Source organism: Grampus griseus (assembly GCF_964374135.1).
Source record: "Grampus griseus genome assembly, chromosome: 14".
NCBI lineage: Eukaryota > Metazoa > Chordata > Mammalia > Artiodactyla > Delphinidae > Grampus > Grampus griseus.
Window position 1 is genome coordinate 73,737,506 of NC_139008.1, and position 24,481 is coordinate 73,761,986.

Below are 24,481 nucleotides of genomic sequence, written 5' to 3' on the forward strand. Positions count from 1 at the left end.
TTGCCCAGACCCCCAGGGTACCCGTGGAGCCCCCTCCCTTCCCGCAGCCTGCATAAGGAGCCATCTGTTCTCAGCTGAATAAACAAGCGGGGGGAAGCAGCTCCCGGTCCCCTGTCCCCCGGCCCGACCCCCGCACAATGCGCCTTTCTCCGAGGAGACGCCGCCCGGGCGCCGCCGGAGCGCGCTCCGTCTGGCCTCCCCTCCGCCTGGCGGCACAGCAAGACAGGCACACCGACCCCGTGGAAACCAGATTTTGTTGTTGTTTTTTTTTTTTTGGTAAGAAAAAGAAAACAAAAAAAGAAATCCTACAAAGAACTGAGCGCAGCACGCGTCCCCCACATCCCCTCCCACGATCCCCCGCAGTCCGGCTTCTGGTCCAGGCGAGGCCAGCTCGAGCGCAGCGCTGGAAGCCCGCCAGCGCCTCCCCCCCGACAGCCCAAGCCTGGGGGACCCAGCTTCTGCCCGGCCCCAGCGCCCGGAAGGCGCACGAGGGGGCCCAGTCCGCGGGGCCGCCCCCCTTGCCCGGGTCCGGGCCACCCGCGGCCCTCACTTCTGGGTGGCCAGTTGGTTCTCCACATCCTCCAGGCGCGCCGTCAGCTGGGCCAGTGAGCGGTTAAGGAAGCCACCGGGGCTCGCGGGGGTCCCTTCTCCCCTCCAGTCCGCGCCCCTGGACCCAAAGGATATGATTCTGCGACAGACTCTCGAGCGCCCCCAGCGTGCGGCCCTGGAACTCCACAAGACTTTCGCACTCGCAGGGGCTCCGAAGCTCTGTCCCCGCGCTGATGCCCTCCTCTGGCAGCCGGGCACAGAGAGTGGGGGAGTGAGAAGCTGGAGGAGGACCAACCAGCCCTGGCTGAGGCTCTCCGATATCCCTCCACCCGGCCTACGGCTGAGTGTTCGGGTTTGGGATTTGGACAGACCTGGGATGAGTACCAGCTAGGTAGCTGTGAGATATTGGAAAACCCCCTCAACCTTTCTAAGCCTTAGTTTCCTTACCTGTAAAAATGGATACAATGAGAACACCTTTTCGTCCGGCGGTGCTCAGGATTCAGTGATTTTCGTGTGTGTACACATCTTAGAAGGTTTCTCAAACCTTGATGCTCATTGGAATCACCAGATCTTGTTAAAATATAGATTCTTGTTCTTAACAGGGAAGGGGCTGAGACACTGCATTTCTAATAAACTCCCAAGTGATGCTGCTGCTGGTCTGTGGACCACACTTTGAGTAGCAAGAGTCCACAGCAGCACTGTCCAAATGAAACTTTATGTAGTGAAGGAAATGTTCTGTATCTGCCTTGTGCAGTGCGGTAGCCACAAGACACAGGCGGTTATTCAACTTGAAATGTGGCTAGTGCACCTGAGGAACTAAATTATTTAATTTAATGTAATTTAATTTAAATGGGTGTATGTAGCTAGTGGCTACCTTATTGGAGGGTGCAGATCTAGAGCATTTCCTGATGCAAGGAAACACTTTATAGGGTATTTCAACTAGGCCAATGGTTCTCCAAGTGTGGTCCCTGAACCGGCAGCATCAGCAACGCCTAGGAAGTTATTAGCAATGCAAATGATCAGATTCCACCCCAGACCTACTGAGTCAGAAACTCTGGGGTTGGAGCCAACAATCTGTGTTTTAACAAACCTTCCAGAGGAGTCTGAGGCACACTAATGTTTAAGAACCACTGATCCAGGGGACTTCCCTGGTGGTCCAGTGGTTAAGAATCCCCCTTCCAATGCAGGGGACATGGGGTTAGATCCCTGGTGGGGGAACTAAGATCCCACATGTCGCAGGGCAGGGGGGGAATAAGCCCGTGTGCCACAACTACAGAGCCTGTGCGCTGCAACATAAGATCCCATGAGCCCCAGGCAGCCAAAAATAAAAAGTAAAATAAATAAATATTTTTTTAAAAGACCCACTGATCCAAGTCTATTTCCTCATACATTTCAACATCTCTGAAATCCAATTGGTTGCCTTACAATTAAATTTGGCATCCTTTTTTTCTTAGCAGTATAGAAAATAATGAATCTTACAAGGGATGGTATCTTAGATTCACTGAATTCTGTAAACGTGTGCCATTTTTAATATTACAGTACAATGCCTGGCACTTGGCCTTCAATACAGAGTTGCTGTTATGATTTAAAAGTTATATCTTAGTCTGTATGTCATGTTTCTCAATGGTATTGATAACAGGTCCAGAAAGGCTCCTAACTTTGCAGATGGGGAAATCAAGGAAATAAATATATATTAAATATATATACTTAATACACATCTTTGTGTACCTGAAACACACCCAGTCCTGCCGCTTTGCCAGGTCTGTAAAGTTGAATTCCAACAAGGTAAAGGGCTTATGATGTGGCTCCCCTCACCAATGCTGAGTTGGGCGTGCCTTTGAAAAAATTCCCCCCAAATTATTCTGAACGCCCACTAATTTGGGGAACAGGTAGTTTAGTCCAGTGCTTCTTACACTTTAACATAATGCTAATCCCCTGAGGGTCTCGTCAAAGTGCAAAACTGTATTCGGTAGGTCTGGAGAGCGCTGGAAATGCTGTAGTTTTAACAAACCATTAGGTGACAGCCCTGCCGCCGGTCCACGGACCACACTTGGAGTAAAGAGGCTCTGTCCAGCGAGCCCATCCCCTGGCTGTCACTCAACGAAGGGGGCGGGAACGAATAGGACCGGGAGATCTCGGAGGGTAGGCAGTGAGAGAAGGGGAGGGGTCCCGAGACCAATGTGCTCACCCGGGCAGATGCTGCCTTTGAGGTTCTCCAGCAGGTGCGTCATGGTGCTGAAGTCGGGGGAGTAGGACACGTGCAGCTCCGCTGGCTCCGAGGCGATCTCTCGCAGCTCCTCCTCCACCGCCTTGCCTACGCCCACGGCGTACATGACGATGCCTGCAGCGTCGAGGGACTCAAGGGGGCACCCTAGGCCTCGGGAAAGCCGCCTCCCCGCATCCAACCCAACCTCAGGCCAGCGCGGCCCGCGCCAAGCCCACCTTCCTCCTTGGCGCGCGCCGCCCACACCGAGACGTCATCCTGGGAGCGGCCGTCGGTGAAGACCAGGCCCACGCGGGGCACGTTGAGCGCCCGGGGCCGCGCGCCCTGCGCCTCTGAAAAGCTGTGCTCCACCATGTGGCGCAGCGCAAGCCCGGTCATGGTGCCGCGCTCCATATACTCCACAGCCAGGACCGCCTGCTTCACCTCGGCCGCCGTGCCGTAGCGGCCCAGTGGGAACTCGGTGCGCACGCGGCTGGAGAACTGCACCAGCCCCACGCGCGTGCCTTCCGGGGACACGTCCAGGAAGTCCACGATCTGGTTCACGAAGCGCTTCACCAGCTCGAAGTTCTGCGGACGCACGCTCTTGGAGCCATCGACGAGCAGAACCAGGTCCACGTGGCCTTCCTGGCACCCTACGCCCACCCGAGCAGAAGAGCTGGGATTAAGGGATCAGATCCTTGGCTGGCAGCAGCCACCTGCTCATTCATTCACTCGCAAACATTTATTATATTACAGATACTATGTGTGAAGTCCTTCCTATGCCAGGCACTGTGCTAACTAATAATAATTATTATTATCATCAGTGGCATCATTATAATCTTTGCCATTTATTAAGCTCTTACCACAAGCCTGCTAAAAGCATCTTTTTAATCATCATCATCACAATAGCTACCATTTATTGATCACCTACTGTGTATCAGACAGAATTCTAAACTTTACCACTACTAACAATAATAAATAAAAACAAAAACATTACTATTTGACAGCTTACCATGTTACCAGGCACTGGGCTAGGTGCTTTATATATTTTTTCTCAATTCTCCCAATAACCTTGGGTATTATCCCCATTTTCTAAGAATCTGAGATTCTGAAGGATAAAGTCATTTATTTGCTCTGGATTCCACCACTAGTAGTGGCTGAGCCAGGATTTGAAGCCAGGTCTGTCTGACCCCAGAACCCAAGCTCTTAATCACTCTACAAGATTGCCTCCCCTGTTCTGAGACAGGGACCTTGCTAGGCCCTGAAGGAGGTTCGCCAATAAATGAAACATAATCCTGACCCATAGGATATCAGGATAGAGCAGAGCAGCGAGGCATGCCATTTGCTACCATCAAGGAAAGTGCTTGAATAGAGGGGCTTGCAGGGAGCAAGGTAGGGGTAATTCATTCTTCCTGGAGCTAGTGAGGAAGGCTGCATGGAGGTGGTGACATGTGATTTGATCTTCAGGGATGAGTAGGAGTTCTCCAAGGCATGAAGGGACATTCTAGATGTTGGGGGCAATGTGTGTGGAGGCATGGAAGCTGGGAGCCCTGGACACGTTTGGGAATGGGCAGGCCAGTATGGCTCAAATGTTCAAGTTTGTCAGGAGACAGGCTGATGGGGTTGGCTCAAGCTAGATTATAATGACCTAAGGCGGTGGTTTCAAAAATTTGACCACAACCCACAGTAAAAAAAAAAAAATTAATAATAATAATGTAACAATACATCATGATGCACTTATACTCACATATAATTAAAACTAAGTTTCGTGAAACAATACTTACTCTTTCTACATCCATGCAGTAAACTCTATTTTCTCTCTCTCTCTTTAAAAAAAATTTCTAGTTTTTAACCCACTAATTTGATTTTGTTATCCACTGTGGTTACACCCACCATTTGTGTATCCACTGTGGTTACACCCGCCATTTGAAAAACTCAGGGGTAAGGAATTTGATCTTTATTTTGTAAGCACTGGTGAGCCACAGAAGGCTTTCGAGCAAGGGAGAAATGTGATCAAATATGTATTTTTGAAGTTAACCCTGGCAGCAGCGTAGAAGATTGAGGGGAAAGACATGGAGGCAGGGCAAGGCACACCCTCCAACTCCACCACCACCAGCGCACACACACACACTCATACCACATTCTTGGGCCACAGCAAGGACAGGACAGAGTCAAGGATACTCAGAATGTGGGCAGTGGGTCAGAGGCAGACAGAACCCCCTCCCACCCATAACTCACGGCTGCAGCTCTTGCCATCTGCCTGGAGCTGCCACCGCTCAGGGCATAGGCAGCGGTAGGAGAAGCCCTCACTCACGCACTGGAACTCGCATCCATGGTCTACGCCATTGCAAAGGTCCTGGGCTTAAAGGAGAGACAAGACAGAACGAGTCAGGGTGGACTCCACCAGCTAAGATCCCTCGTTGCTCTGCACAAATGCAGGAGACCCCTCCTCACCCTGACAGCTCCTGCCGTCGGGCAGCAAGTTGTAGCCCCCTCTGCAGCGGCACCGTGGCCCACCAAAGGTGCTAACACACTCATGCTGGCAGCTGTGGTTCCCAAAGCTGCAGTGGTCAATGGCTGGTGGGAAGGAAGAGACAGCAAGATGTCACTTCTGACTGGAGCCATCAGAGACCTTGGTCCAGGTGCTAATTGGGGGGTTCACTCACCCCTGCAGCTCCTCTGGTCCTGCTGGAGTACAAAGCCAGCTCGGCAGCGACAGAAATAGAAGCCCGGGGAGCTGACGCAGTGATGCTCACAGCCATGGGTCCCTTCAGTGCACAGGTCGAGGGCTGAGGAAGAGGTGAGGTCAGGCTATGCCCTGGGGCTGCCCTTGTCAGCCCTGACAGCACAACCACCTGGGGAGCTTTTTAAAAATACCTATGCCTGGACCCCAACCCCCCAAAATCCTGACTTAATAAGTCTGGGGTGGTACCCAGGCTTCTGTAATTCCTCCAAGCAAAGGCCCCCTTCCTACTGAGCCAAGCGGCCCTCCCAATTCAAGCTCCAGATGTATCCCAGTGGGTCCATGACTGAGCCAGGCATAAGAATGGGAATCCACAGTTGTAGAAGACAGGACCCCTGCCCTCAAAATGTTCACTAACTCACAGAGGAGGACCAGAGTTAGTGAGGCTCTGCCACTTTACCTGTCTGAGCCTCTATTTCCCCATCTGCAAAATGGGGATATAATGGAAGAGAACAGTTGTTATTTACAACTGCCTTCTGAGGAGGATGCACTATTGCCGCGCTGAGTATCTTCATGGTTTCGATGTGCAAATATGGCCTAGAGCTGAGCTGGGGAATAGGGGCTGGAGAGAGATGAGATGCCCTGCATAAAAGTGTGAGAATGTGGGGTTCCTAGAAAAGAGATGGGGAGTGGAGAGAGGAAAAAAAGGACAAGAGAGATGGTGTGGAGATGATTTACTGTGGGTTGAGTTTGCCAATGGAAAATCCCCTATAGAGGGGTGACTGAGGACTTTCGGGATCAAGGGTGCCTAATATCCAATTATAAATAATGGGTGTTTCTTTTTCTGTGTGTATGTTTGACTTCACTTAGACGTAAGTCACACCTCTGTCCACCCCCCATCTTTAGTAAAATAGACGTATGCGCGACTTAACATATACACGCCCTTGTGTGCACAAGTGTGTCAACCAAGGAAGAGGCTGAGTTACATCCACAGGACAAGAACAGCACGTGTGGATTGAGAAACTGCGCGAGGACCCATAAATCGAATTCAGCAGAAGCTCAGAGCTAGAGGTGACCACAGAATGTAAGCACTTGGGGAATTCCCGGAGATCTTGGGAAGGGTTTTGAATGTTCACAGGTCATCAAATGGGGCTTCACGCCAGCCTTTTCTAAGCCCCAGAAACAAGAAGACCCCAGCTGACATCTGGGTTATTGGAAACACAGGACCTCTTTTTCCAGAATGTGGTGAGCTTGAGAGATGATGCACGTAACTAACGCTCCTAGCTTAATGTCTGATGCTAACCTGGCATACAGTAAATGACAGCTGCCGTTATGATCAAAGGATTGGACATATATACACAGGGGGAAAAATCCTAACTGTATAAGCAAGGCATTGTGTGTCATAGCTTTTCAGAAAGCAAACATGAAGAACCAGGCCTTGAGAGATCTGCAGCTGCAAAGAGGAGTGGCAAGAGCAGCCCAGGTGAGCAGCCCGGAAAGAACTGAGATGCAGAAGCAGGAATGAGCAGCATATATGGGGGTGGGGAATGTAGGAGATGTATGGAGACCCCAATTCTGTCAAGTAACAGAAACAGTAAGGATATGCCTGTGAAATTACACAAGTTTGGGAGCTGTTTTGAAGCCAGGTAGGAGATGAGCCTGAAAGAGGGGGGAGACAAGGCTATAGAAAATACACTTAACTGTATTAACTGTATGACCTCTGTGAGGTCAAGATTTCTAGCCCTGGTCCCACCAAGGACTTACATGACCCCAAGCGACACCTTCCCTTTCCTAGACTTGTAAAGTGAGGGAGCTGGACTCTGACCTCCAAAGGCCCTTCCAGACTCATTGTACTGATGCTAGGCCAATGGGGAGCCACAGAAGGCTCAGGAGCAGTGAGACTGGAGGGTGGGAGTAGCTCTCACCCAAACAGCTCTTGTCATCTGCTGCTAGCCGGTAGCCGGGGTTGCAGGCACAGTGGAACGTGCCGGGGGAGCTGACACATTGGTGCTGGCAGCCGTGTCCCCCCTCAGCACACAGGTCCTTTCCTGAGGACATACAAGAGTAGAATCAGCAGGGGACAGATGGGGAGAACCCTCCAACAAGAGAGAGCTGAATGAGGTCAGAGCAGACCCCATGCTCAAGGATGTCTTTAGATGGAATATGACTTGGTTGAGAGGGGCCAATACAGGTGGGAGGTCTTAGGGAAAGTATAGGTCCTCAGTGGCCCCTGTGAATAGGCTCGGAAGACAGGAGCACGGGGCCAGAGCTGTCAGTGGGATAAGGGAAGACTATACGGTGTAAAGTAGAGGAAGAAGAGAGATGCTAAATCAAGGTAAGCGGCATAACTCAAGGTGTGACGAGAACAGATCTTGCAGCATTGTGGGAGGGGCTAAAACGAGAGGGGGAGGGGTCATCCCCAAGTGGGCGGGGCTTGACGCCCGAGTGGGCGATGGCTCTCAGCCTTGAGGGGTGGTGCTTCTTGTGTAGAGAGGCGGTTTTGGAGTTAGACATTAAGCCTGTGGTAAACCACAACAGCTCAACAAGGTACGTGGGCACGCTAAACGTTGCTCCTTGTGGGCGAAGGCTTGAGCAAAAATGAGCAGAGCTGGAATTCCACACAACCCGTGGTAGGCCAGGGCAACTCCACGGCCTGTTGGGAGGGGCTAAAGATGGCGTGGGCGGGGCCAGCCGGGAGGGGGATAGGATTCACTGTGGTGGGAATGAGAATCGGAGCGGTTGGAGAGTTCGAGTCTCGCTCCAGCGCTCCCCTCACTCACGACACAGCCGGCGCTGGAACTGAAGGCCAAATTCCTGGATACGGTCGAAGGACTCGACGAGGAAGACGTGCTCGTCCAGCGGGGGGGACGCCATGGCGCGCAGGGAGGCCACGTCAGCGCGCTGAACCCCCACGGCGTAGATCTCGATGCCGCGGGCGCGCGCCTGCGCCGCCACTTCGGCCACGCGATCCTGGGGCCGCCCGTCGGTCACGATTACAGCGACGCGCGGCACGCGCGCCTCCGGCGGGCGCGCGCCCTCGGCCACACTGAAGGCCACGTTCATGGCGTACTGGATTGCCAGCCCGGTCATGGTGCCCTGCGCCAGTGGCACTAGAGTGCGGATGGCGCGCTCCATATCCTCGCGGCGTGAGAAGGTTCCGAGCGGGAAGACGCTCTGCACTTGACTCGAATACTGGATCACGCCGACGCGCGTGGCGTTGGGCCCCACGTCCAAGCTGCGGAGGAGGCTCACCAGGAACTGCCGCATCGTCTGGAACTCGAAGGGGCGCACACTGCGCGAGCTGTCAATCACGAACACCAAATCCAGGGGCCCAGTACGGCACCTGGGACCTGCGAGGAGATCAGGGAGGACTTTCCTAGGTTAGCCAAGCCTCACGTCCCGGGAGAACCCCACAGAAACCCAGGGCGGAATGGTGCTCTCACGGTGTAACAGCGCCCAGCACAGTCTTAACCTAGCAAATGCAGGTTAGCTCCATCCACTCACGCAGCATTTGAGGAGGGCCTGGACTGGGAGACTGCACCAAATCTCTATCCTACAGCTCTGAGGGCTATACTGAGGAGGTGTTATCCACTTGCAAGGAGGGCGAGGGGACGTCGCAAACTCAAATGCCTACAGGAGTTAGGCAGGCAATATAAATAAATATAAATAAATGAGTGAATGTGATGGGTTAGGACGGAGGACCCAGAGAGCCTCTATAGCTCATAAAGTGGGCAGCTCCAGACAAATGTTGCCTTGCAGCCGTGAGATCTGCCAACCCCATGTTGGCAGATCTTGGGTCTTTTCAAAAGAAGCCCAAAATTAGGGTTTTTATGTGAAATCTCCTGATTTTTTTCAATTAACTTAAAAAAATTAAACACCAACTGGACAGTTCTGCATGAGCCCAACTTGGGTACCTCCAAGCCACATCCTACAGATGGGAAAGCTGAGGCCCAGAGAGTTGAAGCTGTGAACTCGAACCCAAGCGCTATGGTTCCAAAGCTCTTGTTTTGCTCTCCCCAGCAGGCAGTTGGCTGCAGATGGAGAACCTGCTTTTGCTCCCCTCCCCCTGCTTCTGAGGGCTGGGTTCTGGCTCACCTGCGAACTGGAGCTGGGTTTCCCAGGGCTGGAGAAGGAGCAGGAACATGGGCAGCTGCGAGCATAGACGCCCCCTCATCGCCCTCGGGGAACAGAGAACAGGGGTATCAGAGCCTGAAGGGAGGAAGGAAAATAGCAAAGCAGTAGAATTTGCAGAGTTCTTATTCTAGGTGATGGGCATTTTGAGGGGGAGGAGGGTCATGGGTTTATTTTACTAATCTCTCTAGTTTTGTGTATGTTGAAATTTTTCGTAATAAAAAAATTTCATCACGGTGAGATTGCTGGAAACACAAGGAATTCTGCTTTGCAGAACTGCAGAATAGTAAATACATAGAAATGAAGAGTGGCCCCCGCTCGCCACAACTGGAGAAAGCCCTCGCGCAGAAATGAAGACCCAACACATACAAAAAAAAAAGATACAGAATTTAAAAAGGAGAAGCCTTGGACTTCCCTGGTGGTCCAGTGGGTAAGACTCCGCGCTCCCAATTCAGGGGGCCTGGGTCTGATCCCTTGTCAGGGAACTAGATCCTGAATGCCACAACTAAGACCCGGTACAGCTAAATATATAAATATTAAAAATAAAATAAAATAAAAAGGAAAAGCCTTTCCTTAATGCCAGCCACGATGTTAAACGTTTTTCATGCATCGTGGCATTCATTGAACCCTCTCGACAATTCTATGGGTCTAAGGCTGTTGTTGTTCCCATCGCACAGATGAGGAAACAGGCTCAGAAAACTTCAGCGCTAGTACCCGAATTCGCGCGGCAAGAAAGTGGCTGCACCAGGATACAATCCTACGCCTGCGGGGTTCCGAGAACCAGCCCGCGTGAACCTTTGCAGAGGGAAACGATTCCCCACCGCACCCCCTCCTCTCTGCATACAAGGCGCCTCTGTGTGACTGTCCTCCCGCCCACCCCCCCAACCCACCCCACAGCCAAACAGGCACCGCCCCATTGCAGGCCTGCATCGCGTTGGTCTAAACCCTCCACGCAGATGAAGTCGCGACTTGGCGCCGCCCCTTCCCGCCAGCTCTCAGGAGAGGCCGCCAGGGGGCGCCTTCGCGCGTCTGGCTGTGTTGGCTAGGTGGCCGTGGGAAGCCCACATCTGCCCAGCAGGTGCCCCTGCCCAAAGCAAATAGGGGGCTGGGAGCCCCAGGGCCTTGGAGATAAGGCCCGGGCAGAATATATCCGGCGTTAGGGCCAAAGAACAGAAGTGCGCAGGGTTCCGGGGACAGTGGCATTGGACGCGCCCCGGACGCGAGCCGGCCCGGGCCTCGGAGCGCAGCCATGGACCCTGTGGGGGCAGGTGAGCGCTCACTCTCCCGCGGCCCTTGGCGACGCCCCTTGAGAGTCATGAAGGACTCCCATTATACAGATGGGAAAAGTGAGGCCCAAGAAGGTGGCCCGCCGAGCTGCAAAGGAACCTAGGACTCCTGGCTTCCCTTCTCCCTTCTGAGCTGTCTGGCAACCTGGCCCCTAGGCGTCACCTCTTTTCCTTCCATTCGCTCCCTGGGTCCCTACCCCACCCCCACCCCCGCACCCCCTGCTGAAGCTGTGTTAGCCATTTTTCTGTTTCTGTTTCTTGGCAGAGGGGGCCAGCTGACCCTAATCCAACCGCAGCCCCGCCCCCTCCCCAATTCCGTGAATGGTCCTATTCTGAGCAAGGTCGGGTGCCTGGAGGGAGCGACAGGCGCCCTTCCCGTCCTGGATCCTCACCGTCTTCGCCTTTCAGGCCTGGTAGAGGAACAAAAATCCCTCTGGCAGGACCCATCGTGGGAGGGTGACTAAGCCAGATGTGCCAGCTGGAGGTGGGAGGGTGTGGAATGCCTTCTCCAGCTTGGGCCACAGTCAAGGCAGGCGAGCACCCTTGCGGAGTATGAGGGTAAAGGCACAGGGGCCTTCGCTGCCTCCCATCCGTTCCTACCTGCAGAAGCCTCTGAGCCCCCAAACCTTGATTAAGTTTCCCCTTATCTTGCTCTTGGCCTGAGCCAACATCTCGCCTGGCGCCCCACCTCCACCCAATCCTAAAAGTCGAAATAGTCCTTGCCTCAAAGTTCATCACCTTTCCAACCCCTCATTCTACAGAGGAAGAAAGCAGGACCAGAGAGGGTAATGTCTTGCCCGGGTCACACAGCAACGTGGCAAGGTGACAAAGCTGACACTAGAACCCAGAGCGCCTCTGAGGCGGTTAATCATAGCTTTAAGAAGAAATGCCCTTAGGGTGGGGAAAGTGGACTCTTGAGGGAGGAGAGGTCTGCGAATAATTCCTCAAGAGTTGGCTGAAGAATAAACACTTTGAGGACGTTCCGGGGAGCGGCGGGGGGGGGGGGGGGAGCCGGGGGGGGAGGTTCCTGGAGGGAGGAGGTCAGGGAAAAAGTCCCCCCCTCTCCATTTTGGCGGCCGTGCTGGTGGGGCCTCAATTTGGAAAGGACCCTACATAGGTGGGGAAGGGCACAGCAGGTCGGACGGGGGCATCGTAGGCGGTGCAGCCGCGCTTAAATATGGTCGCCTGGTCTGGCTGGATGCCTGCTCCCCGCAGACCCCTCAGCGCACCCAGGCCCTCTGACTCACCTAAGCCTGCCAGACAGCTCGGAGGCGCGGCCGCAGAGCGGAGCCGACGGGCGGAGCCTCCCGGACAGTTGGACCAGGTAACGGCGCAGGAAGCGTGCCCGAGGTGCGGACGGCCAGGCAGCTGGAGCGAGCGGAGGCGGCGGCCGCATTTAACCCGGGGGCTGGCGGGTGGGGAGGGGGAACGCGGGCCGCGACCCCTCCCACTGGTAGGGAGCGACTCCCCTTCCTCCAAGGGCTGGGGCGGGGCCAGCGCGGCGCCCCCTGCTCCCGCCACCCCTGGAGCCGCAGACGCCAGCTGCGGGGCCAGAATCGGGCTACGGTTGGAGGCTGGGCGGCTACGCTCTCCGCAGCTGGAATGCGTTGGAAACCTCCGAGGCCCTTCCCCGGGGAGAGCCCCAAGGGGCGGAGCGGGGCCTGGCTCGGCCGCCGGCTGCTTGGCCCCGCTTCCGAGGGCGCGGCCCGGCTCTTATCCCCCGCCGTCCCCTCCAGGGGTGGGGAGAGGTCCCGCACTCTGATCCTGCGAAGAGGGTAGCCTCAGGGTTCATTGCTCTTCCCAGGCCCCACCTGGTAGTCCCTCAAATTCCGCCATCACCGACGCCTTTCCACGGTCTCTGCAATTACTTAGGTCTTGGGCCCATCACCCTCACCCATCAAAACTCCCAGGCGAAGACGCCACCAGGCCCCTAGGCTCTAACTGGCCCACTCCACAGGGCCGATGGAGGCCCTGTAATCAGGAGAAGGAAAGCTAAGACAGCAACAGGCACCTTCTCTTGGGAGAAAGGGGGCTGAGAGTGTTGCTTTAACCTGGAAAAGACGAAAATATTCCCCCAGGATCCTGGGCACACAGTTTGGGGGCCCATCCATTTTCCCAGGCATCTGCAGGTACGCGAGAGAGCACTCTGGTCCAGGGGTCCAGCAAAAGCTCCCCCCCCATCAAGACTGCACCGGGGTGGGTCCCCCCAGGGTGCAGGGAAGCCAGGCGCCCTCACAAACTCTGCCTCCATCACAAGACCGGCACAAGCGGGGCCTTTGTGGCTCTGGGGCCTCTCCCCAGTGCTCCAGGCTGCAATGGGAGTGGAGCCAGACTTGCAGAATGGCGCCTGGGTGGTCCCAGGTGGGCTCCAGGCAGACCTCAGTGAGCACCACGCAACCCAAATATTTAGCCCACAGCTTGCACCCAAGTCCCCTCCCTTGCCTAAGGCTTCTTCTCTTTGACCCCGAGGGGGCAGACCTAGAACAGTCCCTTCCTCCCATTCATTGCATTCCACCGGCCCCCTTCGGGCGCGCTATGCCACCTCGCCCCTTGACGCTCCCTGCTGTGGGCGGCCGGTCTGTCCCCACTCCCAGGTCATCCCCAGAGCCCGCCGCGGTCCTGAGAGAAGGTGTGCGCCAGTGCCTACAGCAACAGTGCGAGCAGACGGTGCGGATCCTGCACGCCAAGGTGGCCCAGAAATCATATGGAAATGAGAAGCGGTAGGTCCCTCAGTGGCCCTCCAAGGTCCCTGCGACCCGACCTTCTGCCCTGTGTGCCCCTCCCTTTTTAGTGTCTTTTAGAACCTGGAGAGGACTCAGGGCTCAGCTATTGGCCAATCAGGGGCCTTTTCCTTCAGCCACCATCAGCCCTGACTTCGGTTTATAGCAGAACCTCCCTGTGAATCTCTAGTCCCCATTCACTCCCTCATTCACCCATTCATTCATTCTTTCATTCCACAACTACCTACTGAGTGCTTATCATGTGTCAGGCTCTCTGGCACTGCTGGGCACCGGGCATACAGTTGAACAAGACAGCTATGGTCCCTGCACTCCTGGCATCTTCACTGTCGTGTGGGAGAGACAGACAATAAACTCCTCACAAATCAGTAAACAAGAGGCTTCCAGATTGTGGTGAGAGCTAGAAGGGAAATAGAACCAGGAAAGGTGATAGAAACTGAGGAGCGGGGATGTACTTTAGCTAGCAAGGTCAAGGTGGTAGAAAGACCCTTTAAGGAGGTGACATCTGAACTAAGACTTGAATGTGAAAATGGAGCCAGACATGAGAAGATCACGGGGAAGCGTGTTCCAATTAGAAGGAACAGAAAACACAAAGACCTTGACACAGTACTAGCTTGGACTGTTCCAAGACAAAAGAAGTCAGAGTGGCTGGGATTAGAGAAAGAGGTGGGCATTGCAGGAAGTAAAGTTGGAGAGGCAAGCAGGGGCCAGATCATGTGAGGACTTTGAATTTAAACGGCTGGAGGATTTTAAGAAGATGAGTAACATAGTCTAAAAAAATTTTTTTAAAAACACATTCTGGCGCTGTGTGAAAAACAGGTTGAAGTGGGTAGGAGTGGAAGCAGCGAGGCCAGTTGGAAGGCTGATGCAGAGGTCCAGGCAAAAAGCTATGGCAGTAGGGACTAAGGTGGAGGTGGTGAGAAGTCAGTGGATTCTGGATATGTTTTAAAGGGAGTGGATAGGACTTACGGATGGATTGAATGAGGAATGTGAAAGAAAGAAAGATTCGGGTGTTCATGGGGTTCACAGTCATGGAGAAGCCTGGGGAGAGCGGTGAGAAAGATGTGTGTGGGGGGGGAATCAAGGATTCTGTCTGGTCTTTGCTACCTTTGAGACGCCTACAGGACAGTCAAGGGGAGATGGATACACGAGTCCAGCGCTTACATGTCTCCGCAGGTTCTTCTGCCCCCCGCCCTGTGTCTACCTCGCAGGTCCTGGATGGAGGGTGAAGCCAGTGCAGGGCCAAGGTGAGGGCGGACTCCAGGGATGCCGGGCGCCACCCTCTGTAAGGGGACCCTCAGTAGGGCTCGGGAGCGGGGCGGTTCTCAGTCGCAGTCTCAACGCGCCCTCTGGCGGCGAGAACTAAGCTTGCCTGACACTTGAGTCCCTCCAGAGCCCGCTCGCGTCCCTTTCCAGCCCACCAGGCAGGGGAGACCGGGCCCATCGTCTGCGGTTACATGGGACTGGACGGCGCGTCCGGCAGCGCTGCCGAGACGCAGAAGTTGAATTTCGAAGAGCAGCCGGACTCCAGGGTGAGAGCGCATGGGAAGGGGGTTCGATTCTTGCTCCCATCCTTGCCTCTTTCTTTGGTGCAGGGGGGCTCCTTTACTCCCCTGCAGAAGCCAAAAGATAGGTGAGGATGCCGAGAGACCGGGGTTCTGCCTTGAGGGTGCGCCCAAGAGCTTGGACGTGCAGCTTCATGTCACGTCCGACGGGGCGGACGTCAGATAACTGGGGAAAGTCAGTTCATCCAGGGACTGAGGGCTGGGGTCAGACGACCCATCTCCGCCAACCCTGTAGGAATTCGGTTGCGCCAAGACCCTGTACATCTCGGACGCAGACAAGAGGAAGCACTTCCGGCTGGTGCTGCGGCTAGTGCTCCGAGGGGGGCGGGAGCTGGGCACTTTCCACAGCCGCCTCATCAAGGTCATCTCCAAGCCCTCGCAGAAGAAGCAGTCGCTGAAAAACACCGATCGTGAGCGGGGTGGAGCCTGGCCGCTGGGCGGGGCGGGGAGGTGCCCCTGGTCTGGAAGCTGCTAGGTTTGGGAGGGGGGAGGGGGAGATGCCTGGATTGTAGGGTTGGGGTCAGAGTGGGAGAGGTGGAGTTTGAGTCGGAAGGGGGCGGGGTCTGGGTAAGTAGGTGTGTGGCTTAGGTCGGGGAATGGGAAAAGTTGGAGAGGCAAGAGCAGAGGGAAGGGGACAGAGGCCGACTTGAGGTTGGGGGTCCCCAAAATGGTCGGCAGGTGCTGAGCCAAAGACAGATTAAAAGTGATAATGAGGGCTTCCCTGGTGGCGCAGTGGTTGAGAGTCCGCCTGCCGATGCAGGGGACGCGGGTTCGTGCCCCGGTCCGGGAAGATCCCACATGCCGCGGAGCGGCTGGGCCCGTGAGCCATGGCCGCTGTGCTCCGCAAGGGGAGAGGCCGCAACAGTGAGAGGCCCGCGTACTGCAAAAAAAAAAAAAAAAAAAAAAAAGTGATGATGAAAGGGCAGGGGAAATTCAGTTAAAAATATTTATCCAGTGCCTGATGTGTATGCAAGTATCTGTTCTGGAGGAACGGACAGCCTAGCAGAGGAGAGAGACACACACAGCTGATCAAAGAGACAGTTTGAGATAAGTACTGCCCTGGATGCCAAGTGACAAATCCCAGGGCTGATGGCTTTGAAAATACGAGGAAACAAAGCCTGAATGACAATGACAACATCACTGCTACCCTCGCTGGAAGATGGAAGGGAGAAGTAGGGGACGGGGGACTTTCTTGGCAGGTATATACATACATCACCCTGTTTGATGCTCATCCTTGTAAGGTGAGTCATCGATGAGGAAAATGAGGTTTGGAACGTTCATGCATTCATTTAAGAAATATCTGGGCCTAGGACTTCCCTGACGGTCCAGTGGTTAAAACTCAGCGCTTCCACTGCAGGGCACGCGGGTACAATCCCTGGTCAGGGAACTAAGATCCCACATGCCATGCAGCGTGGCCAGAAAAGAAAGGAAGAAAGAAAGAAAGAGAGAGAGAGGGAGGGAGGGAGGAAGGAAGGAAGGAGGAAAAGAAATATTTGGGCCTGTCACCTTCAGGTGACTTGCCCAAGTTTTCCCAGCTAGAAAATGGCCCACCCAGGGTTTGAACTTGAGTCAATGTTACTGTGAAGCCCAGCTCCCACCCCTACACCTTACTGTCTGTTAAAAACCTTGAAGAATGTCTCAGATCCAGGCAGTGCTCTGGCTGGCCCTTGGTGTCAGGAAAGGGCCAGGCAGGGGTAAAGTGGTGTAGTGTGATGGTTTCGAGTGCAGATTCTGGGGCCAGGCGGCCTGGGTTTCAATCCTGGCTCTGCCACTGGCTAGCTGTGTGATCTAGAGGGAGTTGTTCTCTTGAGTAGAGATAATATTATCTACCTCCGAGGGTTGTTAAGAGAAGCAAAAGAGCTAACACATTTTAAGCATTTAAAACAGTACCTGAAACACAATAAGCATTAGCTATCATCATTATGCAATGGATAGGAACTTGGGTTAAGTATACATTGCGCACCAACAGTATGCCTAGCGCTGTGAGGGGAGAGAGGGCGATGACCCAGTGCTTTCTCCCCAGGTGGTCAAAATCCAATTAGAAAACAAAGTGGCTGCTCTGAGCCCGTGTTAAAAGGCTGGAAGAGATCAATGTCAAGCCCTAGAAATGTACTGCTGTTTCACACCACGCAGCCTTTGCTTACGCAGCCCCCTGAGCAACTCCTACCTACTTCATGCTTCCCAGCTGAGAGTATAACCTCCTCCAGGAAGCCCTCCTTAACCCAGCCAGCCCTCACTATATCATATGGAAATTTTATATTTATTCCCTGTCTCCCCTCTGAGACTGTGAACTCCTCTAGAGCAAAACTGGGTCTAATTCACCCTTTGGCACCCAGTACCCAGCACAGTGCCAGCCACCAAGTAGGCACTTAGTAACTACTTGATAAAATTCTGTTTATTGAACTGAAGGATGCCCAGGCAGCAAAAAGAACCAGACAAAGGTACAGAAGCAGGACTACAGCAGGTGCTAGATAAATAGCGGTGACATATGAATGCCCAGTGTGTCTGGGAATTTGAGCCAGACTGGCTCAGGGGACAGAGGATGGGAACTTACCTGGCAAGTCCAAGGGACCAAGCCAGGCAGGGGCACTGATTCCACCTCCCCTCACAGTGTGCATATCCTCGGGCTCAAAGGTCTCCCTCTTCAACCGCCTGCGCTCCCAGACGGTCTCCACGCGCTACCTCTCTGTGGAGAATGGGGACTTCGTGGCCAGTGCGCGCCAGTGGGCTGCCTTCACTCTCCACCTGGGTAATCCCACCAGCAGGCCTGGGGCTGGGCACTTCACATGCATTCCCTTTTTAAATCTTCACAACTCCTCAAGGAAAGTAAAATTTGCCCCATGGAACAGAGGCTCAGAAACACAAAAAGACTTGCCAAAGGTCCCAATGAGTTGGTGACTGATCCAGGCTATTCAGACTCCAGTGTCCAGCCCCTTCCCTCAACTCAGCCCCCACCCCAGGGGGCAGACATTCGCAAGGATGGCCACAAATGACATCTCCAGGCTGAGAATCTTCAGCCTTAGCTGCCTTCCTGTGTGCCAACCTTGCCCATAAGACCCATGTGCAATGTGAGGTGGAGCTAGAGGCAAGAAGGGTGGGATTTGGGGCAGAAGCTTGGAACCCCTGAAACCCTCCTTCCTTCCCTCCTTCTTTTTACTCCCAGCTGATGAACACTGTTCCCAGGGAGACTTCCCGCCTCGAGAGGGCTATGTCCACTACGGCTCCCTGGTGCAGCTGATCTGCACGGTCACGGGCATCACACTACCTCCAATGGTATGGGAAGGAAGGGCACAGCTGGAGGGGTCCCCCCAGATCCACACAGAGGGTATGACCCACAAGTGCAGCGCTGGAGAGTGAGAGCCCAAAGCATGATGACACCTATCCTCACTTGGGATACTCAGTGCTTTGTGGGGCTGGGTGGAGGTCGAGCGCTGGCGTGGGGGGAATATGCCAGTGTCCTGCCTGGCTACCGAAGAAAGAGAGAAGGGAAGCCTGTGGGCACCCAGGCAACTTGCTGCCACGCTTCCTCCCACCCTTTTGCTGTAGATCATCCGCAAAGTAGCTAAACAGTGTGCACTCCTCGACGTGGATGAGCCCATCTCCCAGCTGCACAAGTGTGCATTCCAGTTCCCAGGTGGTCCTCCAGGAGGAGGTGGCACCTACTTATGTCTCGCCACAGAGAAGGTGGTGCAGTTTCAGGTGAGAAGCAGAGAATATCAGCACCAAGGCGTCCCAGAAAGTCAGAATGCTGAGAACGTAGAACGTAAGGTCACCATCAGCATCATGGCTGCTACTTACTGAGCAATACTGCCTCCCGTGGAACGTTAGAATCGTAGACTATCGGGACAGAATCAGAGAATGTAGACAAAATAGTGATAATGGTGTTGAGCAATACTCCTTCCCAAAGGATATTAAAGTCATAGAATGTTGTGATATAAAATTGTAGAATGTAAATTAAAATAATAATAAGTAATAGTATTGAGTATTATCGAGCAAAGACTATTAGAATCGTAGAATGTTAAGACAGAATTGTGGAAAATTACTATTATTATCATAGTAATAATATATTACTATAAATACAAATAAACTATTATATTATCATAAGAGAGAAAACCATAACATGTAGAAAATAACATTATTATTCAGCAATAATCCCTCCCAAAGAATTTTTAAATTTTGGAACGTTAGGGCACAGAATTGCACAATGTTTAAAAACATGGAATTCTAGAATTCTAAGAAAATACACCTTTAGAAACCAGCTAGTCCAGCGAGCTGATTTAACTCTAAAGAGAGAACTTAAGGGTTTTGTCCAAGCTCACAGGGCAGGTAAACCGCAGAGCCGAGGACCAGAACGCTAGGAACGCGGAAGCCTCTGCACTGCGCTGGATGGACGCGCTGACAGCCACCATCCGCGGCTTCTGCCCCATCCCCTCGGATCTCCCCCCAGGCCTCCCCCTGCCCCAAGGAGGCGAACAAGGCAGTGCTCAATGACAGCTCTTGCTGGACCATCATCGGCACCGAGTCAGTGGAATTCTCCTTCAGCACCAGCCTGGCGTGTACCCGGGAGCCTGTCACTCCGGTGCCCCTCATCAGCACCCTGGAGGTGAATCGCGCGCTGGGGGACGCTGGCGGGCGTGGATACCGACCGCGCTGGAGGGTGGGAGTGCAGGTGAGGGAGGGCTGCGGGCTCTCGGCCACCGCTTCTCCCACACCCCCTGGTCTCACCCTCCCCCAGCTGAGTGGCGGGGGCGATGTGGCAACACTGGAGCTCCACGGTGAAAACCTCCACGCGGGGCTCAAGGTTTGGTTCGGGGAAGTGGAGGCCGAAACCATGTACAGGTATGAGGAGGGGGGACTCCCATGGGTCCCAGGGAACGAAGCAGGTTAGGGGTGGGGGGATGCATGTCATCACTCTCACTGCAGCCCTGACCTCGATGCCCCACCCCCAGGAGCCCGCGGTCCCTAGTGTGCGTGGTACCAGACATAGCCGCCTTCGGCAGCGACTGGCGCTGGCTGCGCACACCCATCACAGTGCCCGTGAGCCTCGTGCGTGCCGACGGCCTCTTCTACCCCAGCGCCTTCTCCTTCACCTACACCCCGGAGTACAGCGTGCGGTCCGGGCCTCCGGGTGCCTCTGCGCCCGCCGCCGACGCCGATGCGCTCCTGGAGAGCATCCATCACGAGTTTACACGCACCAACTTCCACCTCTTCATCCAGACGTAGCAGGCTCGGGGTGGACGCGGGGACTGATCCCCGGCCGGTTTGCTGGGTCCTGGGCCCTGCCCTCTGCCCCTGTGCTGCGGAACTGAAGGCTGCAGCCCGAGCAGCAGAAGCCTCTCGCCCTAGAAACCCGTCCCTGTGGGTCTAACACGGGTCACTCAGTCATCCTTTTCCAGCTAGGAAGACACGACCTGAGTGACGCTCCCTTTGTGTCCAGTCAGGAGTGTGGCTTTCCCTGTCTTTGTTTCTGGTTCACTCTCTAAATCAATCACACACTCTCCCTCCCTCAGGAACTTTGTAAATCTCTCTTATTTGTGCATCCCTATCCCTCCATCTTTGTCTTTCTCCATCTCTCTATGTGTCTTGCATACAGTTCCACACACTCTGAAAAGTGTGTGAAATTCCAAGCCTAGAGCATTTCCCCTCCCGGCAGCTGTGTTTCCCCTAGAAGAGGAAATCCAGAGTTTCACACATCCGGGCAAGGGGCAATGGACTCCTGAGGCGTGGCCTGCTTGCCCTGATGTACCAGGTCTTACGTGGAACACTGGATCCCACTCAGAGCACTGAGTCCCTTCTGGAGCATGGGGCCCCTGCCCCGGAGTACCGGGTTTCAGCCTGCAGTACAAAGCCCTAACCCTCCTTATTCTTCCTATGGCTGGAGCCAGGCACAGTACCCATGCGGGCTGTTTGGTCTCTGGTCCACAACTTTGGTGGCTGGTTAGATCCCTAGTGTGGTGGTCAGGTCTTGCCATCTAAACTGTCTACCCAGGCATTTCTCTCACAGGCCCAGTAAAATGCAGTCCTGAGGGTCAGAGATTGCTCTGCTGTCCTATCCAAGGCAGAGTCTGATCTGTATGACCCACCTCCACACAGAGGGAGGTGCCCCAGTGTACTTCGCCCCCCGTACACACAGAGGAAAGGACCACACGTGCGATGGAGAAGATAGCTTACATTTGTGACCCTTTCTGGAGGAGGAATGGGGGTTCAGAAGCAGCCAGCATCCCTGAGTCCCTGTCCCTGCCCTGGGGACCACCTGTTGCCTCTGGGGATAAGTTACCCTGCTAACTATCCCTCCACCTCAAGCAGAGTGGCACCCCAGGCCCAGGGGCAACCACAGGACACAAAACAAAACTTTCCGAAGACAACTCCAGGCAGAACTCCTGGGATCAACTGGGCGATAAGCCAGCCAAGAAAGTAGCTTCTTTGCTTGGAGCCCAGGGACCAAATCAAAATTCATCCCTGCCCAGCCTTCCCACCCTCTGCCAAGTCCACGCTCTACAGGGAGCGTCCTGGGTCGGGCTTTTGGAACAATGAGGCACATCTCAGAGGTGCCAGCTACTTGTACCAGCCCCTGGGGGTGCTGAATGGGGAGAACTGGTCTGACATGTGGGTTGAGAGCTCTCACCCCTCTGGGTCTTCCTTTGAACTCTAAGTTCATTTCCTGTGACACTCTTCCCCTAGAACATGGAAACCCCCGTGAAAAAGAAGCAGCTGACATTTCCCAAGGGGGCGAAATGGGCTTTGCTCTTAGGCTCCCCAAAGTCTTGGCTAAGTTCTGTCCTCTGCCATCAGCAAGCTGAAACCCATAATGATGGGAAAAGAGAAGCTTGTTCAAAGCCTGGCATGGCCCCGAGAGTGGATCCTGGCTGAGGAACGCAGAGAGCAAATTGATAGGAAATGTCCTCGACATGAGTGCCTGCCCGAGGAGAGTTTGAGCTCACTGCTCCGTGAAGACGTTGAAGCAGGAAGCCACTGTAAAGAGGCTAAGAGGAGTTTCGTAGCACATCACATGGGGAGTCAGGGCTCAAGGGCCTTTCCAGCCCTGCCCTCAAGAACTTCCTCTACCACTCCACAAGGCAGGAGTCCTAGAAGCCAAGGACCTAGGTTGACCTGAAAGCCCAGGCCCAGCCATGCAGCTCTTTTTTTGCACTCCCCTCAGGGCACCCCAGGACCCTTGGTTCCACCTACGCACCCACCTGAAAGTCTGTGGCCTCAGAGCTCCAACCCTGGCCTCTCTTCTGAGTTCCAGCTGCTGGACTGTCCTTGGACGTCTTCCCTGCTGCGAGCCTGAATCCATCTAACATCAAACGCCCCTCTCTCTCTCCTTCCCTTTGGTAGAATAGGTTTCTTCCTCTACTCCACTGCTGCCCTGTTCTCCAAACTCAGCTCACAGAGTAACTTCTTCAAGATTTCCACAAGGCAAGACTGGCTACATAACTTGTAGGACCCAGGGCAAAATGAAAATATATGGCCCCTTGTTCAAAAATTATTAAGAATTTCAAGACAGCGATAGCAGAGCATGAAATCAAGGCAGGGCCCTGCTAAGCACAGAGCCTTGTGTGACTTTCAAGGTCACAAGCCCACGAAGCTGGCCCTGGCCCCAGGCTTTCCATCTCTTTTTCCCATAGAATCCCACTGGGACCATGTACTGCCCACCTTGGATCAAAGAGCTTTATATATGCGTCAATTGTCCCCTCTAGACTGTGACCTTCATATGGAAAGGAGCTCATTCAGGTGTGTCTTAGGAGGTGCATTACAACGCCTTGAACAGAGTCGGCGCTTAATAAATACCAAATTGCATGGCATTGCATTGGCAGGTATTTGGATTTTCCAAGTGCAAAGTGAAACCAGCAGATGGCACTGTTCTCCTCTCAAGAATTGAGTTTGTTTTGTTTTGTTTTGTTTTTTTGCGGTACGCGGGCCTCTCACTGTTGTGGCCTCTCCCGTTGCGGAGCGCAGGCTCAGCGGCCATGGCTCACAGGACCAGCCTGTCCGCGGCATGTGGGATCTTCCCAGACCGGGGCACGAACCGGCATCCTCTGCATCGGCAGGCAGACTCTCAACCACTGCGCCACCAGGGAAGCCCAAGAATTGAGTTTTCATTTATAGCTGGAAGAACTGTTGGGGTCCTTAAAGATAATCTTAACTCTTCCATGCTCTCAGGATTAGAACTCCACAGGGTTGAGAGTCATTACTGTGGTCCATATTTCCTCCTCATTTTACACATGGGGAAACTGAGGCTCTGAGAGAGAAAGTCCATGAACCTGAGAGCAGGTTGATGGCAGCACCTGATTTGAATCCTATATTTTTAATGCTAAGTCTGGGGCTCTTGAGATTCTTTTCGTTTTCTACTTAATACTCTTAATTCCCTGCTACGTGTAGGTAGAATGTGTGTTTTACAAGGGGCGGGGGGTGGGGGGATGAGGTAGGGCACATAGTGTACTCTCACTACGAATAAGGTCAAAATCTCCGTTCCAAAATCTCCCAATTTACCAGCTCTCATGCTGCCTGAGACCCCACTGGGAAAAAGCTAATCTTCCGGTTTAAGCATTGACCTTTGGGTTTCTCTCTCTGTTCCGTTTCTTTTCAGTTGTTTCCTCAAGTAGAAAGTCATTATATAACCAGTGTGGGTAAAATTCTCATACCCCTCCTCCCTGAGGATGCTGACAGCTGTGGGCACAGACCGTGAAGACGGCAAGGGAGAGAGGAATTAGCTTTAAGGGGAACGAAACCAGTAAGATGATATATACTAAGTTTTGCAACGTCAGCCCTGACCATATTCACCCAAAAAGGCCCCCCCAGGCAGACCTGGCTCTGTTCCAGACTCCAAGGGACAAAAGGCAGGCCGGGCAGCGGTGCTACGATAATGATTTCTGTGGTTAAGTGGTAAACACCTGTTACGGCTGGCTGTTCGCCTCCTGGGGGGACGGGGAGGGGCAGGTAAAGTTCAGGGATGGGGGCAGGGGGTAAGGCAGATCCTCGTGACCAAGTTCTCTATGGACTCACTCTGGTTATAGGGCATTGAAGTGGGCCTCACTCTGCCAAGCTCATCCCCAAGCCGCCATCTGGTTCTAAGTATCCTCCTCCCGACCCTGGCTGGGGTCCGGAAGTACACCAAGAGCCCCTCATCCAGCGTGGGAGTATCCTGGGCTTGGCTGGTTGTGTCCTGGTATATACATATACAGATGGTCCCCAACTTACCATGGTTCAAATTACGATCTTTTCACTCTGCGATGGTGCAAAAGCAATACGTGTTCAGTAGAAACTGTACTTTGAATTTGGATCTTTTTCCAGGCTGGCGAGATGCAGTCAGGTTTTCTCTCCTG

General features: G+C 53.8%; 2 protein-coding genes across 2 annotated transcripts; one reads left to right on the forward strand and one right to left on the reverse strand.

Annotated features, from left to right (window-relative positions):
* Positions 1-361: 361 nt before the first annotated feature.
* Positions 362-9,613, reverse strand: MATN4 (matrilin 4). The gene is made up of 10 exons (XM_082670351.1): positions 9,531-9,613; positions 8,216-8,785; positions 7,361-7,483; positions 5,419-5,541; positions 5,207-5,329; positions 4,991-5,113; positions 2,992-3,405; positions 2,738-2,890; positions 685-792; positions 362-605 (listed from the first exon to the last, which is right to left on the reverse strand). Exons 1-10 carry the CDS (start codon positions 9,607-9,609, stop codon positions 547-549), a joined length of 1,875 nt encoding a protein of 624 aa, XP_082526477.1. The 5' UTR covers positions 9,610-9,613; the 3' UTR covers positions 362-546.
* Positions 9,614-12,454: 2,841 nt separating this feature from the next.
* RBPJL (recombination signal binding protein for immunoglobulin kappa J region like) lies at positions 12,455-20,378 on the forward strand (the record flags this gene model as incomplete). Its single annotated transcript, XM_082670352.1, has 11 exons — positions 12,455-12,627; positions 13,447-13,572; positions 14,767-14,837; positions 15,007-15,122; positions 15,391-15,565; positions 17,767-17,904; positions 18,319-18,428; positions 18,702-18,854; positions 19,603-19,758; positions 19,891-19,994; positions 20,105-20,378. 11 exons carry the CDS (start codon positions 12,455-12,457, stop codon positions 20,376-20,378), a joined length of 1,596 nt encoding a protein of 531 aa, XP_082526478.1.
* Positions 20,379-24,481: the final 4,103 nt, after the last annotated feature.

Coding starts and splice junctions, on each gene's coding strand:
- MATN4 (XM_082670351.1), bottom strand. CDS start 9,609: ATGAGGGGGCGTCTATGCTCGCAGCTGCCCATGTTCCTGCTCCTTCTC. Junction 7,484..8,215: donor GTTCCAGCGCCGGCTGTGTC/GTGAGTGAGGGG, acceptor GTATGTCCTCAG/GAAAGGACCTGTGTGCTGAG. Junction 5,114..5,206: donor CGACGGCAGGAGCTGTCAGG/GTGAGGAGGGGT, acceptor CTCTCCTTTAAG/CCCAGGACCTTTGCAATGGC.